This window comes from Saccopteryx leptura, chromosome 3 (assembly GCF_036850995.1).
Source record: "Saccopteryx leptura isolate mSacLep1 chromosome 3, mSacLep1_pri_phased_curated, whole genome shotgun sequence".
Classification (NCBI taxonomy): domain Eukaryota; kingdom Metazoa; phylum Chordata; class Mammalia; order Chiroptera; family Emballonuridae; genus Saccopteryx; species Saccopteryx leptura.
Window position 1 is genome coordinate 334,373,031 of NC_089505.1, and position 14,080 is coordinate 334,387,110.

At 40.7% G+C, this 14,080-nt stretch overlaps 1 protein-coding gene across 3 annotated transcripts in view; it reads left to right on the top strand.

Annotated features, from left to right (window-relative positions):
* The first annotated feature begins 205 nt into the window (after window positions 1–205).
* The window catches only part of MTDH (metadherin), a 73,158-nt gene continuing 59,283 nt past the window's right edge, over window positions 206–14,080 (top strand). The window contains exon 1 of one of the 3 annotated variants that reach the window (XM_066379186.1): window positions 206–943. In XM_066379186.1, coding sequence (XP_066235283.1) covers window positions 563–943 — 381 coding nt within the window. In that variant the 5' untranslated portion in view covers window positions 206–562. The remainder of the gene's footprint in view (window positions 944–14,080) is intronic. The other 2 variants (XM_066379188.1, XM_066379187.1) reach the window with 2 other exon arrangements.

Below are 14,080 nucleotides of genomic sequence, written 5' to 3' on the forward strand. Positions count from 1 at the left end.
CTCCTAGCTCCGAGCCACCAGCCACCCCGCGGAGGTTCCTCGAGTTAACTCCTCCTGGTCTCCCGTCCAGTCACCAGTCCCCGTGCTCAGTTCCTCCACCAGGCCCGAAAGAGTCACTGCCAACCGCAGCCGCCTCGCCCTCGCCCCAACAGCTCCCACCCCGCGGGCCCGCCGCGTCACACTCCGCCCCGCCCCCCGGCTCCCACGTGACCCGCGGTCCTGGCCCGTCGTCCCCGCGCGCGGCGTGGATCGCGGCTGGGGCCGCCATTGTTCCGCCGAAGGAGGACAGCTGGGCCTGGCACTGGCGCCGAGACGCCGCTTAGCGGCCACCGCTGGAGACACTCCCTCCCGCCGCCCCCCTCCTGGCGGTGGCCGAGCGAGGCTGACGAGGGGGGAACGGGGCAGCCCCCTCTCTTCCAGCGGCGGCAGCGACCGGTCCCCGGCTCCGGCGCGATGCGTTCGGCCTGAGGCACTCGGCCCGGCCCTGCCTTGCTTGCCTCGACTCTTCCACGGCGTCCCTGCGCCCAGCGTCACCCCGTGAGTCCCTCTGACGGGAGGGAAGATGGCTGCACGGAGCTGGCAGGACACGCTGGCCCAGCAGGCCGAGGAGGGCTCGGCCCGGTTGCGAGAAATGCTTTCGGTCGGCTTAGGCTTTCTGCGCACCGAGCTGGGCCTCGACCTGGGGCTGGAGCCGAAGCGGTACCCGGGCTGGGTGATCCTGGTGGGCACGGGCGCGCTCGGGCTGCTGCTGCTCTTCCTGCTGGGTTACGGCTGGGCCGCGGCTTGTGCGGGCGCCCGCAAGAAGCGGAGGAGCCCGCCCCGCAAGCGGGAGGAGGCGGCGGCCGCCCCGGCTTCGGCCCCTGACGACCTAGCCCTGCTCAAGAATCTCAGGGGCGAGGAGCAGAAGAAGAAGAACCGCAAGAAATTACCCGAAAAGCCCAAAGTAAGTAGGGGAGGAGCGGCGGACGAGCCGGGGCGGGGGGCCCCCGGGAGCGAGCGGCAGGCCGAGCCCCGGCCGCGCCAGCCGGGGACGGGAAGGGAGGCGACGAGGTCAGTGGAGCCGGGAAGCAGGTCTCCCGGGTGCAGGGGGCTCTCGGTGGGCACGTTACTCGGGGGCACGGTGGGAACTCGGGAAGTGTGGGGCGGGCGGCCGAGACAGTTTCGAGGAAGGAAGTTAGGCGGTCTGGGATATTTTTAAATAAAGAGCCCAGAGATCAAGCCATTTGGGGGAACTTTGGCCGCCAAAACAGCCTCCCAACTCTGCTTGGGGCCCGCGGAGTGCGCTGCCTGTGGAGTGGGACCTTCAGGTGGTGTCGGGAAGTTAGCGAGAGACTGCGCCTGCAAGACCGACGTCTAGGTCAAGTCGCAGCGAGACGGTAGCGCTGAAAGAAATACGGTGACCTAAAAACTCTGGGGCTTACAGAGGATTAAAGGTACCCAGGTCTAGACGCACTTCCATTTTAGTGGGGACTGTTAAAGGGAAATGGTGGCCCACTCTTATCCGCTAAATGTGGCCAATGGAGGCCGGAACAGAAGCAGGGCGAGAGGGAGTCAGTTGTTTGATACACTGTCGAGTACGTGGCCCTGGGAGACGGCAAGGCAAGTTCAGCAAAGTGGTGTGGGAGGTTAGAAATAGAGTGCTAGGGATGACAGGGCAGAATGGTGCAGGCTGACAGAGGTTTTCCGGCACCCGATTTACCGGGCCACGTATGGAAATGCAGAGAGCATCACATCCGTTCTATCACGTCTCGTGTTTTATTTCTTCATTCTTTATTGCCCTTTCCCCGTGGTTCTTCCATTGTATCTTTCATAGTTTTGTTTGTTTAAAAAATATACTTTACAGTTGAACAGCAGTATAAAGGGTGTGCTCCTAAACTATTTTTACATCCACTGAATTAAGCTCTTCACCTTTTAAATGCAGTAAAGTGTAAGCAAGGCCTTAAACCATGCAGAATTCACTTGGTGTTTGTTGGGCAGTGGGAGGTATATATTGAGGTCTTTTAGAGTCAGTTGTGGAGACACTAGTGTAGGAGACAGATTCATAAGTGGTTCTAATATTGCATAAACTGAAAAGTGCTGTATAAGTGTGAGCAGTGTTAATGAGGTTTGAAGGGTGGGAGACAATTCCATCGGAAGAATTTAGGAAAGTTATTAGAGGAAGTGGGAATTCAAGCTTAAGTAATGAGAGTAACAGTACAAAGAAGAAAGCTGTATTAGAGACTTGACAGATCACAGTACCTTATTGGGCCTAGATAAGTATTCACATTTTGCATGCTGAATAAGGATGCAAGATACATACAAAACCTGCAACGGGGTACAACTTTGCCAATATGAATACTACCTTTAGTTAATAGAGGAGAAAATAGTACTTATTTGGAGCATATGTAATGATACCTAAATTTGTAGAGAGTATCAAGGATTACCAGAAAGTAATGTTATGGTGGAAATAGAGAACCTGGCTCAAGATGAGGAAAAGTGATCTTGAAAAAACCACATATATTAATTAATTAATCCCTGTGTGGTTGAAGGGGGCTGTGAAAACATCAAAGCCCTGTTTGGGATGTCTAAAATTTCAGATAGACTAGATTTGTGTCAAGGGACAGGTGCTCCGTGAGGCTATGCAAAATGCATCATAGCACTCAGATGACACATCTAAAGAACACAGACTCCTGTGAAAGTTGTACTGTGAAAAATGCTCATCAGACCTACGGCTTATCCCTTCTCTTTATTTGAATGAAAGAAAGGGGGAATGAATAAACAAATCTTCTGTTAGCTTTGAGGAGTGGAGAATGGGAAGGAAAAAAACCTAATGGTTGATGTTAATTGGGTGAGAAAATATCTTTGTCTACCTAATGGTAAAGATGTGTTGGAGTTTGTCAACATTTATAAAGTTGTGACATTCAAACTTTCCCAATTGCAACTGACAGTAAGAAATACATTTGCATTACATACCTTCTCATACACATATCTAACTATTGTTTTTCTTTAGTGATATTTGTGACCTACTAAATTGGTTTCGTATGTGGCTTTATGGCATGATACACAGTTAGAACAACACTATAGAGCTAAGAAGTATAAACTGCTATTTTTTTAGTACTCATAAACTTTGCTCTGTACTAAGTATCCTTGAAGAAAAGCAGGATACTGCTTGCAGATTCCTGTGGAAAGGAATACATTATTCATGTTTCACTGTGAAGGGATACCAAAGTAAAAGCTCGCTTTCTCCCCAGGGAGCTTTTTACTCCAGTTGTGGAAAAAGATATACTCAAAAAAATTAACAATGCAACCAACCCCATTGTGGGCCCAGGTGACAATGAAAGAAACACAGAATTTAATTTTGAAGTGGGTAGCGACAGGATAGTGAGGAGAGGCTGAAGAAACAGCAAAGGCCCAACTCTCAACCTGGCAGAGATGAGGAACTTTAAACTTGAGTAAGGCATTTAACCTTGCTCTGTTTAGCTTATCTTGCTTATAAATTGAAGATCTTAGGTAAGTTAAAACACTGCAGAATTCCTCAAAGTGTTACCCTGACTACTTGCAGTAGACCTGCTTTGAAGTCTTGTTAAAATTTGTAGATTGCTGAGCCTCTCTACTGCTCTATAAATTTAAAATATCTGAACTGGGTCCAGGAAAATCTGCATTTTTAACACAAATTTTCCAAATTTGCTTCTAGTAGCTTGTTTTTATTTTTAGAGCTGGTGATGTTTAGCTTTTAAAACTTATTCATAAGTGGGTTTTGGTTTTTTTTATTCTTACATTAGTTTGGGTTTTATCTTGTATTCATATCTTGCCAAAGGTCTTTTAGGGCATGAATTGCAGTTTGTTCCCCTATTAAAAGTGAAGCGGGTGGCACTTTTCCCTGATCTTAGTTCTTGGCATTTTTGGAAATCATTGTTATCTCCCATGCATTTTCCATGGCACCTAGTTCATTTGTGAGTATTAAACAGGCACTTAGTAAAAAATTTTCATTTGACTTTATCTGAGCAATGATGTAGATAGATGTGAGATCACAGATAGTTGGTCTTTAACAATTGTTGCTTTGAACTTAACTTGAAAGCACATCACCAGGATCAACTTCAAAAATTTTTTTGTTTTAGTAAATAAGTTATTTTTCTATTAGTGTAGGAATTCTTATAAAGATTTGCCATGGGGCAGTTGTCAATATCTATAAGCTAAGTGAAAAAAGGGGTAGTAATTTGTTGTTTGCTACTGTATCGCCTTTCATAGTGCTTGACACTCAATAAGTAATTATTGAATGTATAATGTATTTAGTAAGGTGTCTCTCCCAAATAGTTCTATAACTCCTATTCTTTGTGCCTGGTAAACAACCATATAAGCCACCTTTTTGCTGTTACGGTGGATGGCTATGTTTGCCTCATCTGGATAAAATTTGTAAGGTTCATCCTTTTTTTTTTTTTTTTTTTTTTACACAGGAACAGAGAGAATCAGAGAGAGGGATAAACAGAGACAGACAGACAGGAATGGAGAGTGATGAGAAGCAGCAATCATCAGCTTTTCGTTGCAACACCTTATTGTTCATTGATTGCTTTCTCATATGTGCCTTGACCACGGGCCTTCAGCAGACCAAGTAACCCCTTGCTTGAGCCAGCGACCTTGGGTCCAAGCTGGTGAGCTTTTGCTCAAGCCAGATGAGCCTGCGCTCAAACTAGCGACCTCAGGGTCTCAAACCTGGGTCCTCTGCATCCTAGTCTGACGCTCTATCCACTGCGCCACCACCTGGTCAGGCAAGGTTCATCTTTCTGTAGCCAATAGATCATTCTAATAGTATTCTGTGTCTTTTGTAGTCATTACTTCTGTTCCAGTTCCACTGCTACTGTCCTACATTTGCACTTAATTCCTTTGCTTAGAGTATCCTAACAACATCCTAACTGGTTTTCCTGCTTCTAGTCTCTTTGTTGCCAATCCTTTCTATCCACTCATGTCAGTTAAATTGTTTTAAAGCCCCACTGAAATAATGTGACTTTTCATGTTCACATCTTTGCAGTAGTTTCCCCATTACCTTTTGAATAAAATCTAGCTTATGACATGTCACTCAAACCTCTTCAAGATCTAACCTCATCTTGAGTTTATCTCTTACCAGTACCCCTGTGGCATTACCATTAGTTGGATTTCTGTGTTTATTTATCTCTTTTTCTTCTAGTAAAGTGCTTTTTTTTTTTAAGGTTTTTTAAAAATTATTTATTTATTTATTTCAGAGACAGAGCGAGAGTCAGAGAGAGGGATAGATAGGGACAGACAGAAAGGAACAGAAAGAGATGAGAAGCATCAATCATCAGTTTTTTGTTGCAACACTTTAGTTGTTCGTTGATTGCTTTCTCATATGTGCCTTGACTGTGGCCCTTCAGCAGACCGAGTAACCCCTTGCTCGAGTCAGCAACCTTGGGTCCAAGCTGGTGAGCTTTTTCTCATGCCAGATGAGCCCACGCTCAAGCTGGTGACCTCGGGGTCTCGAACCTGGGTCCTTCCACATCCCAGTCTGACGCTCTACCCACTGCGCCACTGCCTGGTCAGGCAAAAGGTCCTTTTTTAATATCTCTACCAATTTCTACCTATCCTTCAGTGAGACCCAGCTGCAGTGCTACCTCTGCAAGAAAGCCTTCCCTAGCTTCCCAGTGAGAGTTGGTCTTTTTTTTTCTTTTTTCTTTTTTAATTCTTTTCCAAGTGAGAGGAGGGGAGATAGACAGACTCCCGCATGCGCACAGACCAGGATCCACCAGGAAACCCCCATCTGGGGCTGATGCTCTGCCCATCTAGGGTCATGCTGGTAAACCAAACTATTTTTAGTGCCTGAGGCAGGGGGTAGGGATGGGGGTGGGGGGGCTGTACAGAGCCATCCTCAACACAGAGGGGCCAATGTTCTGGAACCAATTGAGCAATGGCTGCGGAAGGGGAAGAGAAAGAGAGAAGGGGGCGGGATGGAGAAGCAGATGGTTGTGTGCCTATACTGGCAATTGAACCTGGGACAGCCACACGCTGGGCTGATGCTCTACCACTGAGCCAACCGGCCAGGGCCAAGAGTCTTTTTTATGTGTTTTATATGATATATATATATATTTTTTTATGAGAGCTAAAACAAGAAGGCAGAGTGTTGCCTGGGAACATGCTTGTAGGGTGACTCAGATTGTTTTGAAGCTTTGTGTGTGTCTACAGATGATCAGGAAAGCACCTCAAATATTGATTTATGGGTTAGAAATAAATTTTATTGAGTAGACAAATTTGTTAATATGGAATCCCTGAGAAATGGGCATCAGCTGTATAATAGTCTGTATTTTTAACTGGACCATTCCTCTCATTGAACTTTGTGTAGGTATATACTTGATATCTCCAATTAGAGACCTGACATTTGTCCTAAATTTTGACTTATTCAAAACAATTCATAATTTCCTGCCCCCTCCCAGTTTTCCCCATTTCTGTAAATGATTCAGTTTTTCATGCCGAAAATCTTAAGACTTATTCTTGCTTCTTCCCTTTTGCTCACATCTTCCTGTTTTTCTCAACTCATAATCAAATCCATCAGCAAGTGCCATCAATTTTATCTTCAAAATATATATTCTCTCTGACTACTTACTTTACTGTCACCTTAGTTCATTTGTGCAGTAGGTAGTCCCTGTTGACTGCTTCCAATTCTTCTCAACACCCTAGAAAGGAGTCTTTTTAAAAACAAATCACCAGATCTTGTCTAAAAGCAACATTTCAGTAGCTTTTGCATTTTATATCTAGGCTGCTTTCTTTCCTATATGGCCCAACACCTGTTTTTCTTTCTAAGCTGGTTTTGAGTTAGTATCCTCTCATTTGCTACCTCCAACTACAGTAATCCTTTTTCAGCTCTTCAAACACTTTCACAACCCAGTACCTTTACACGAGCTATTATTAACATGTATGAAACAGTCTTGTCCTGTTTTAATCAGCCTTTAGAGCTCACCTTCCCAGAAAATCCTTTCCTGATCACTCTGTTTGAACCTGTTCAATTCTTAAATTTTTTTAAAATTGATTTTTAGAGAAGATGAGAGAGAGACATTGACTTGTTCCACTTATTTGTATTGTCAATGATTGATTTTTGAATGTGCCCTGACCAGGGATTGAACCCACAACCTCAGCATTCCCAGACAGCGCTGGAACCAACTGAGCTACCTGGCCAGGATCTCCCCATTGATTTTCTGTCTCAACCCTTTGCTTCCTTTATTGTAGTTATTCACAGTTTGTAAATAATTTATTTTACTGACCATATACTTTTTTGGCATTTTTTCCCTCCACTAGATTATAAACCTTGATATATTGTGGCAGATAGTACCTAGCTGGCATATAAGAGCCTTTGATAATTATTTGTTGAACTAAATGCGGGACAGAGTAGCTAAAAATAACACCTCATTGTTTAATTGGATAATCTGTTGTTGGGCTAATAAATTTGTGTTTATGATATTTCCAGTAGAATTACATTTTTTATTCTTGGGTAGTAGTTTTGCCATATCCTGGGTATTAGTAAAAGGTAAATTTGAGTAAAAAAATTCTGAGTGAAACAAATACTTCTGATTTTACAGAAAGGAAATCTTAAGATTCAGAGAGATTAAGTGACTTATTCAAGGTCATAGAGCAAAAGAGTTTCAAAGGTAAAACAATATCCTAATTTCCACTATACCTCTCTGGTTTTGTTTGTTTTTGTTTTTTAATTTATTGTGTTGACATGGTGTCAAGTGTCTCACTCAAGATAACACCCCCTCATCATGCCCCCTACGCCCCATGCAAAGTCTCTTTCTATTCCCATTTCACCCCTTTGCCCCCTCCCCTTATTTCCCTCCCCCTTTCCCTTTAAATTGCTATCCTGTTGTCTGTATCTGTGTTACATATATATAATTTGGCTAGTCCTTTTACCTTCTTTGATCCCATCCTCTCTTCCTCTTTCCCTCTGACAGCTGTCCATCTGTTCCCTGTGACCCTGCCTCTGTTTCTGTTTTGTTCCTCGGTTTATTTTGTATTAAATCCCACGTATAAGTGAAACCATATGATATTTGTCTTTCTCTGCCTGGCTTATTTCACTTAGCATAATAATCTCCAGGTCCATCCATGCCGTTGCAAAAGGTAAGACCTCCCCTTTTTTTTTTTTTAAGATTTTATTTATTCATTATAGAGAGGAGAGAGAGAGAAAGAGAGAAGGGGGGAGGAGCAGAAAACATCAACTCCCATATGTGCCTTGACCAGGCAAGCCCAGGGTTTTGAACTGGCAACCTCAGCGTTTCCAGGTTGACACTTTTTCCACTGCACCAACAGGTTAGGCAAGACCTCCCTTTTCATGGCCACATAGTATTCCATCATGTAAATACACCACAGCTATTTTATCTTCTTATCCACTGAGACACTTGAACTGTTTCCAGATCTTGGCTATTGTAAACAGTGCTACAGTGTAGATGGGGTGCATATCCTCTTTTGAAATACTGTTTTGGTATTCTTAGGATATATTCCTAGAAGTGGGATAGCTGGGTCATAAGGCAGTTCCATTTTTAATTTTCTGAGGAAATGCCTTACTGTTTCTCACAGTGACTGCAGGAATCTGCATCCCACCAGCAGCAAAGAAGGGTTCCCTTTTCTCTGCACCCTTGCCAGCACTTGTTGACTGTTGATTTGTTAATGGAAGCCATTCTGGCAGGTGTGAAGTGGTATCTTATTGTGGTTTTAATTTGTGTTTCCCTAATAAGTAGTGATAATGAGCATTTTTTCATATGCCTATTGGCCATCTGTATGTCCTCTTTGGAGAAGAGTCTGTTCAGGTCCTTTGCTGATTTTTTAATTGGATTGTTTGTCTTACTCGTTTTGAGTTTAAGTTCTTTACAAATTTCAGTTATTAACACCTTTACAGATGTATTAGCAAATATGTTCTCCCATTGAATGGGTTGTCTTTATTTTGTTAATAGTGTTTTTTTGCTAGGCAAAAGCTTTTTAGTTTGATAGAGTTGCATTTGTTTATTTTGTCCTGTATTTCACTTGCCCACGGAGATATATCAGCAAAAATATTGCTTCGAGAGATGTGTGACAGTCTACTGCCTGTATTTTCTTCCAAGATTTTTATGGTTTCCACCTCTGTGTTTTTAATAGCACCTTCCAGGATAATACATTTTATTAAGAGACAAACCCAGTATTTCCAGTGAGTTATAACTTTCTTTATTGTTTTTAAATTTTACTTTTAGAATCAGAAGTTTCTGCTGAAAAATAGAATGAGTTTTACAGAAAAACTCCAGAATTTGACTCCATGCTTTGGTTATATCACAGAACTTTTTCATCTGTCATTTTATTCTGCCAGAGAACACCTTCAATAATAGTTCTGACAGAAAAGACCTTTAATAATTACACTCACCTTAGATACCAAGAGCAGCAATAAATCCTCTGAACACTTATTTTTGTTGTGCTTTGGCATTATTGATTCATATACTATTTCTCAAGATTGTGAAAGCCTTGGAAGTCTTTTTAAATTACTATTATTATTCAAACAAAATCAAGAGATCTAAATGAGAATTTAATGTTATTTGGCCAGTTTTAAAATTTACTGGTTTTTTTTTTAATTTAGAAATTAAATTTAATGGAGTGACATTGATCAAGAAGAGTACATAGGTTTCAGGTGAACATATCTAGCATTTGAACTTTTGATTGCATTGTGTGTCCATCACCCAAAGTTAAATCATTTTCTATCACCATATATTTGTCCTTCTTTTCTTCCCTCCCTCCCACCCCTCTCTCACTGGTAACCACTTCTCTTTTATCTATGTCCATGAGTCTCAATTCTATACCCCATCTGTGCATGAAATCATACAGTTCTTAGCTTTTTCTGATTTACATACTTCACTCAGTATTGTGTTCTCAAGCTCCATCCATGTTGTCGTAAATGTCACTATGTCATCATTTCTTATGGCTGAGTAGTATTCCATTGTATATACGTACCACATCTTCCTTATCCAGTCCTCTATTGAGGGACACTTTAGTTGTTTTCAGGTCATGGTGACTGTGAATACGTAATGCTCTAATGAATATGGGGGTGCATGTGTATATGTGTACCAGTGTGTTCAAGTTTTTTGGGTAGATACCCTGTAAAGGGATTGCTGAGTCATATGGTAATTTTATTCTTAATTTTTTGAGGACACACCATACTATCTCCCATAATGGCTGTGAATGGGGGTTCCTTTTTCTCCATAGCCTCTCCAACACTTGTTATTACCTGTCTTAGCTGATAGTAGCCAATCTAACAGATGTGAGGTAGTATCTCATTATAGTTTTGATTTGTGTTTTTTAATATATAGCTAGCAAAGATGAGCATCTTTTCATATATCTGTTGGCCATTTGTATGTCTTCTTGGGAGAAGTGTCTGTTCAGGTCCTCACCCATTTTTTAATTGAATTGTTTGCTTGTTTGTTGCTGAGCTTTGTGAGTTTTCTTATATATTTTGGATAAGAACCCCATATCAGAGCTGTTTGTAAATATCATCTCCCATTTGGTTGGCTGCTCCTTTATTTTGTTACTTGTTTCTTTTGCTGTGCAGAAGCTTTTTAGTTTGATATAGTCCCCATTCATTGATTGTTGCCTTTACTTCTCTTGCCCTTGGAGTCAAATTCACAAATTGTTCTCCACAGCCAAGGTCCATGAGTTTAGTACTATGTTTTCTTCTTTGTGATTTATTGTTTCAGATCTTTATTTAGGTCTTCAATCAGTTTTTAATTAATTTTTGTGCATGGGGACAATCTGTAGTCAAATTTTATTCTCGTGCATGTGGCTTTCCAGTTTTTCCAGCACCATTTATTGAAGACTTTCTTTTCTTCAGTGTGTGTTTTTAGCTCCTTTGTCAAAGATTATTTGTCCGTATATAGTATGTGTGGTGTTATTTCTGGGCTCTTGGGTTTGTTCCACTGGTCTGTATGTCTGTTTTTCTGCCAATACCATGCTGTTTTGAGTATTGTGGCTCTATAGTATAATTTGAAGTTGGGTAATGTGATTCCTCCAGCTCCATTTTTTTCTTTCAGGATTGCTTTGGTTATTCGGGGTCTTTTATGGTTCCATACAAGTCTGATGATTCTATTGTTCTTTTTTTTTTTTTTTTTTTAATGACAATGGAATTTTGATGGGGATTTGTTGAACTTGAATATTGCTTTGGGTAATATGGCTATTTTAACTATGTTAATACTTCCAATCCATGAACATAGAATATTTTTCATTTCATTGTGTATTTTTCTATCTTTCAATAATACTTTGTAGTTTTCAGTATATAGATCCTTCACATCCCTTGTTAAGTTTATTTCTAGGTATTTTATTTATTTTTGTTGTTGCAATTTTGAAGGAATGTTATTTTAATTTTCTGAAGTTTTGTTGTTGACATATAGGAAAGCAATGGACTTTTGTATATTGATTTTGTGACCTGTGACCTTACTGCATTTGCTTATTATTTCTAATAGTTTTTCAGCAGTCTTTGAGGTTTTCTATATACAGAATCATGTCATCTGCAAAAAGTGATACCTTTACTTCTCTCCCAATATGGATGCCTTTTATTTATTTTTCTTGCCTGATTGCTTTGGCTAGGACAGTGGTTGGCAAACCGCAGCTCACGAGCCACACGCAGCTCTTTGGCCCCTTGAGTGTGGCTCTTTGGCCAGTTTAGGAGTACCCTAATTAAGTTAATAACAATGTACCTACCTATATAGTTTAAGTTTTAAAAATTTGGCTCAAAAGAAATTTCAGTCGTTGTACTGTTAATATTTGGCTCTGTTGATTAATGAGTTTGCCAACTATTGGGCTAGGACTTCCAGTACAGTGTTGAATAAGAGTGGAGAAAATGGGTATCCTTGTCCTGTTGCTGATTCTAAGGAAAAGCGTTCAGTTTTTCACCATTTAGTATGATATTGGCTGATGGTTTGTCATATATGGCTTTTATTATGTTGAGGTACTTTCATTCTGTACCCATTTTGTTGAGTGTTTCAATCGTAAATGGATGTTGTATCTTTTCAAATGCGTTTTCTATATTTATTGATAGTTTTATATGATTTTTGTCCTTTGTTGATGTGGTGTATTACGTTGATTGATTTGCATATATTGAACCATTCTTGTGCTCTTGGAATCAATCTTACTTGATCGTGATGTATGATTTCTTTAATGTATTCGATTTGCTAAAATTTACTGTTTTCTCTCCAGTTATGCTAGTAGTTTTCAAATTGTTCCATAGAATGCCAGTATTCCAGAAGGCTTCCATTAGGACCTAAGAAAGAAGTATGTGGATATATGTCTGCTGTGTCACTTTAAGTCCTTATCTTAGTATACACATCAGATGTAAACTCCTGAAAAAAAGCTGTATTTAATTTTTCAAAACTCATCTTTATCCTGGTCTGTGGTGGCGTTGTGGATAGAACATCAACCTGGAATGCTGAGGTCACCAGTTTGAAACCCTAGACTTGACTGGTCAAGGCACATATAACAAGCAACAGGCAAGCAGTGAACAACTAAAGTGAAACAACTATACTTTTGCTTCCCCCACCCCACCTCTCCTCTCTCTGTAAAATCAATAAATAAAATCTTTAAAATAAACAAATAAATCAGCTTTAGCATTATTTGGCCATGTGACAGGGATAGAGTATTATCTCTTTATCCTATAAAAGTAGCCCTAAGAATTTCCGATGAAGTCAACAGTTGACAGTTTGGAACTCCTGAAAGAGTTGAGTTTTTGGCTAGCTGTGTGGAAGGCTTAAGAATCTTTTTTTTTCTTTTTTTTTTTTTTACTACTAAAGCAAATGTTTCATGATATATAGCAAGATTTGCAAATTTGAATTATGGGGCCTATTTGTAAGATTATTCTCTCAGTCATTAAGAATTTAATTTGGGCTTGAATCTAAAAATAAATTACTGTAACCAAATCTGTCCTTTATGCATATGTTTAGTTTACATAATTGATATGTGCACATTTGGCAAAGGAAAAACATAGTGTGCACTTTCAAATGAATGACAGTCTATCTTGAATTTGTATCAGAACTCTTCACAACTGAAACTAAGAAACTGACCAAAACAAGCTGTTGTCCATTAAATAAGATAATGCATGTAAAGCATCTAGCAAGATTCTTGTCACAGGGAATTATTATTGTTGGTCTATCTCAGGGGTCCCCAAACTACGGGCCCCGCAGGTCGCATGCGGCCCCCTGAGGCCATTTATCCGGCCCACGCCACACTTCCGGAAGGGGCACCTCTTTCATTGGTGGTCAGTGAGAGGAGCATAGTTCCCATTGAAATACTGGTCAGTTTGTTGATTTAAATTTACTTGTTCTTTATTTTAAATATTGTATTTGTTCCCGTTTTGTTTTTTTACTTTAAAATAAGATATGTGCAGTGTGCATAGGGATTTGTTCATAGTTTTTTTTATAGTCCAGCCCTCCAGTGGTCTGAGGGACAGTGAACTGGCCCCCTGTGCAAAAGTTTGGGGACCCCTAGTCTATCTGATAGATCAATCAGCTAATGATGTTGCCTCTTGAATTTCTAAATCTTGCCTTTTTATCTTTTTTATGGTAGATATTATAGATCTATATACTTAAGCTTCCTGTATGCTCAATATAATTTTCAGATAAGAAAATTGAGATTCCAGTGAAGTAGTAACTTGTCCAAGGTGACACGCATTTGGAAATTCAACCCTGGTCTCAGCTTGCCTTCAAAACCCATACTCTCCCTTTAAGGAGGTGTAGCAGGGGGCCAAGTATACTTCTTTCTCTGTTGTTTTTTAGATTGTGCTATGTGCTGTTATTTGCTTGTCTTCTTCCTTTGCTAGGTTCTGAGCTTCTTGAGGACAGGGGTTATGCCTCGCTGTCTTTGTGTCAAGGGTTTTACATATTATTCTATTGTATTTACTTACTGGATATTAAGTGAATGAACAGAAATGAATATTATATAGTTTTCTTGGAAGATGATAAAACTACAATCAGTTTTTTAAAAAGAAAGGTAACATTATCTAGAATGGCCTGAACTATTTCTAGCCTCTGAGAGGCTGCTGTTTACATATTTTGTATTCTGTTAACTTCCCAGAAGAATTTGTCCAAAGCATTAGGCCTAG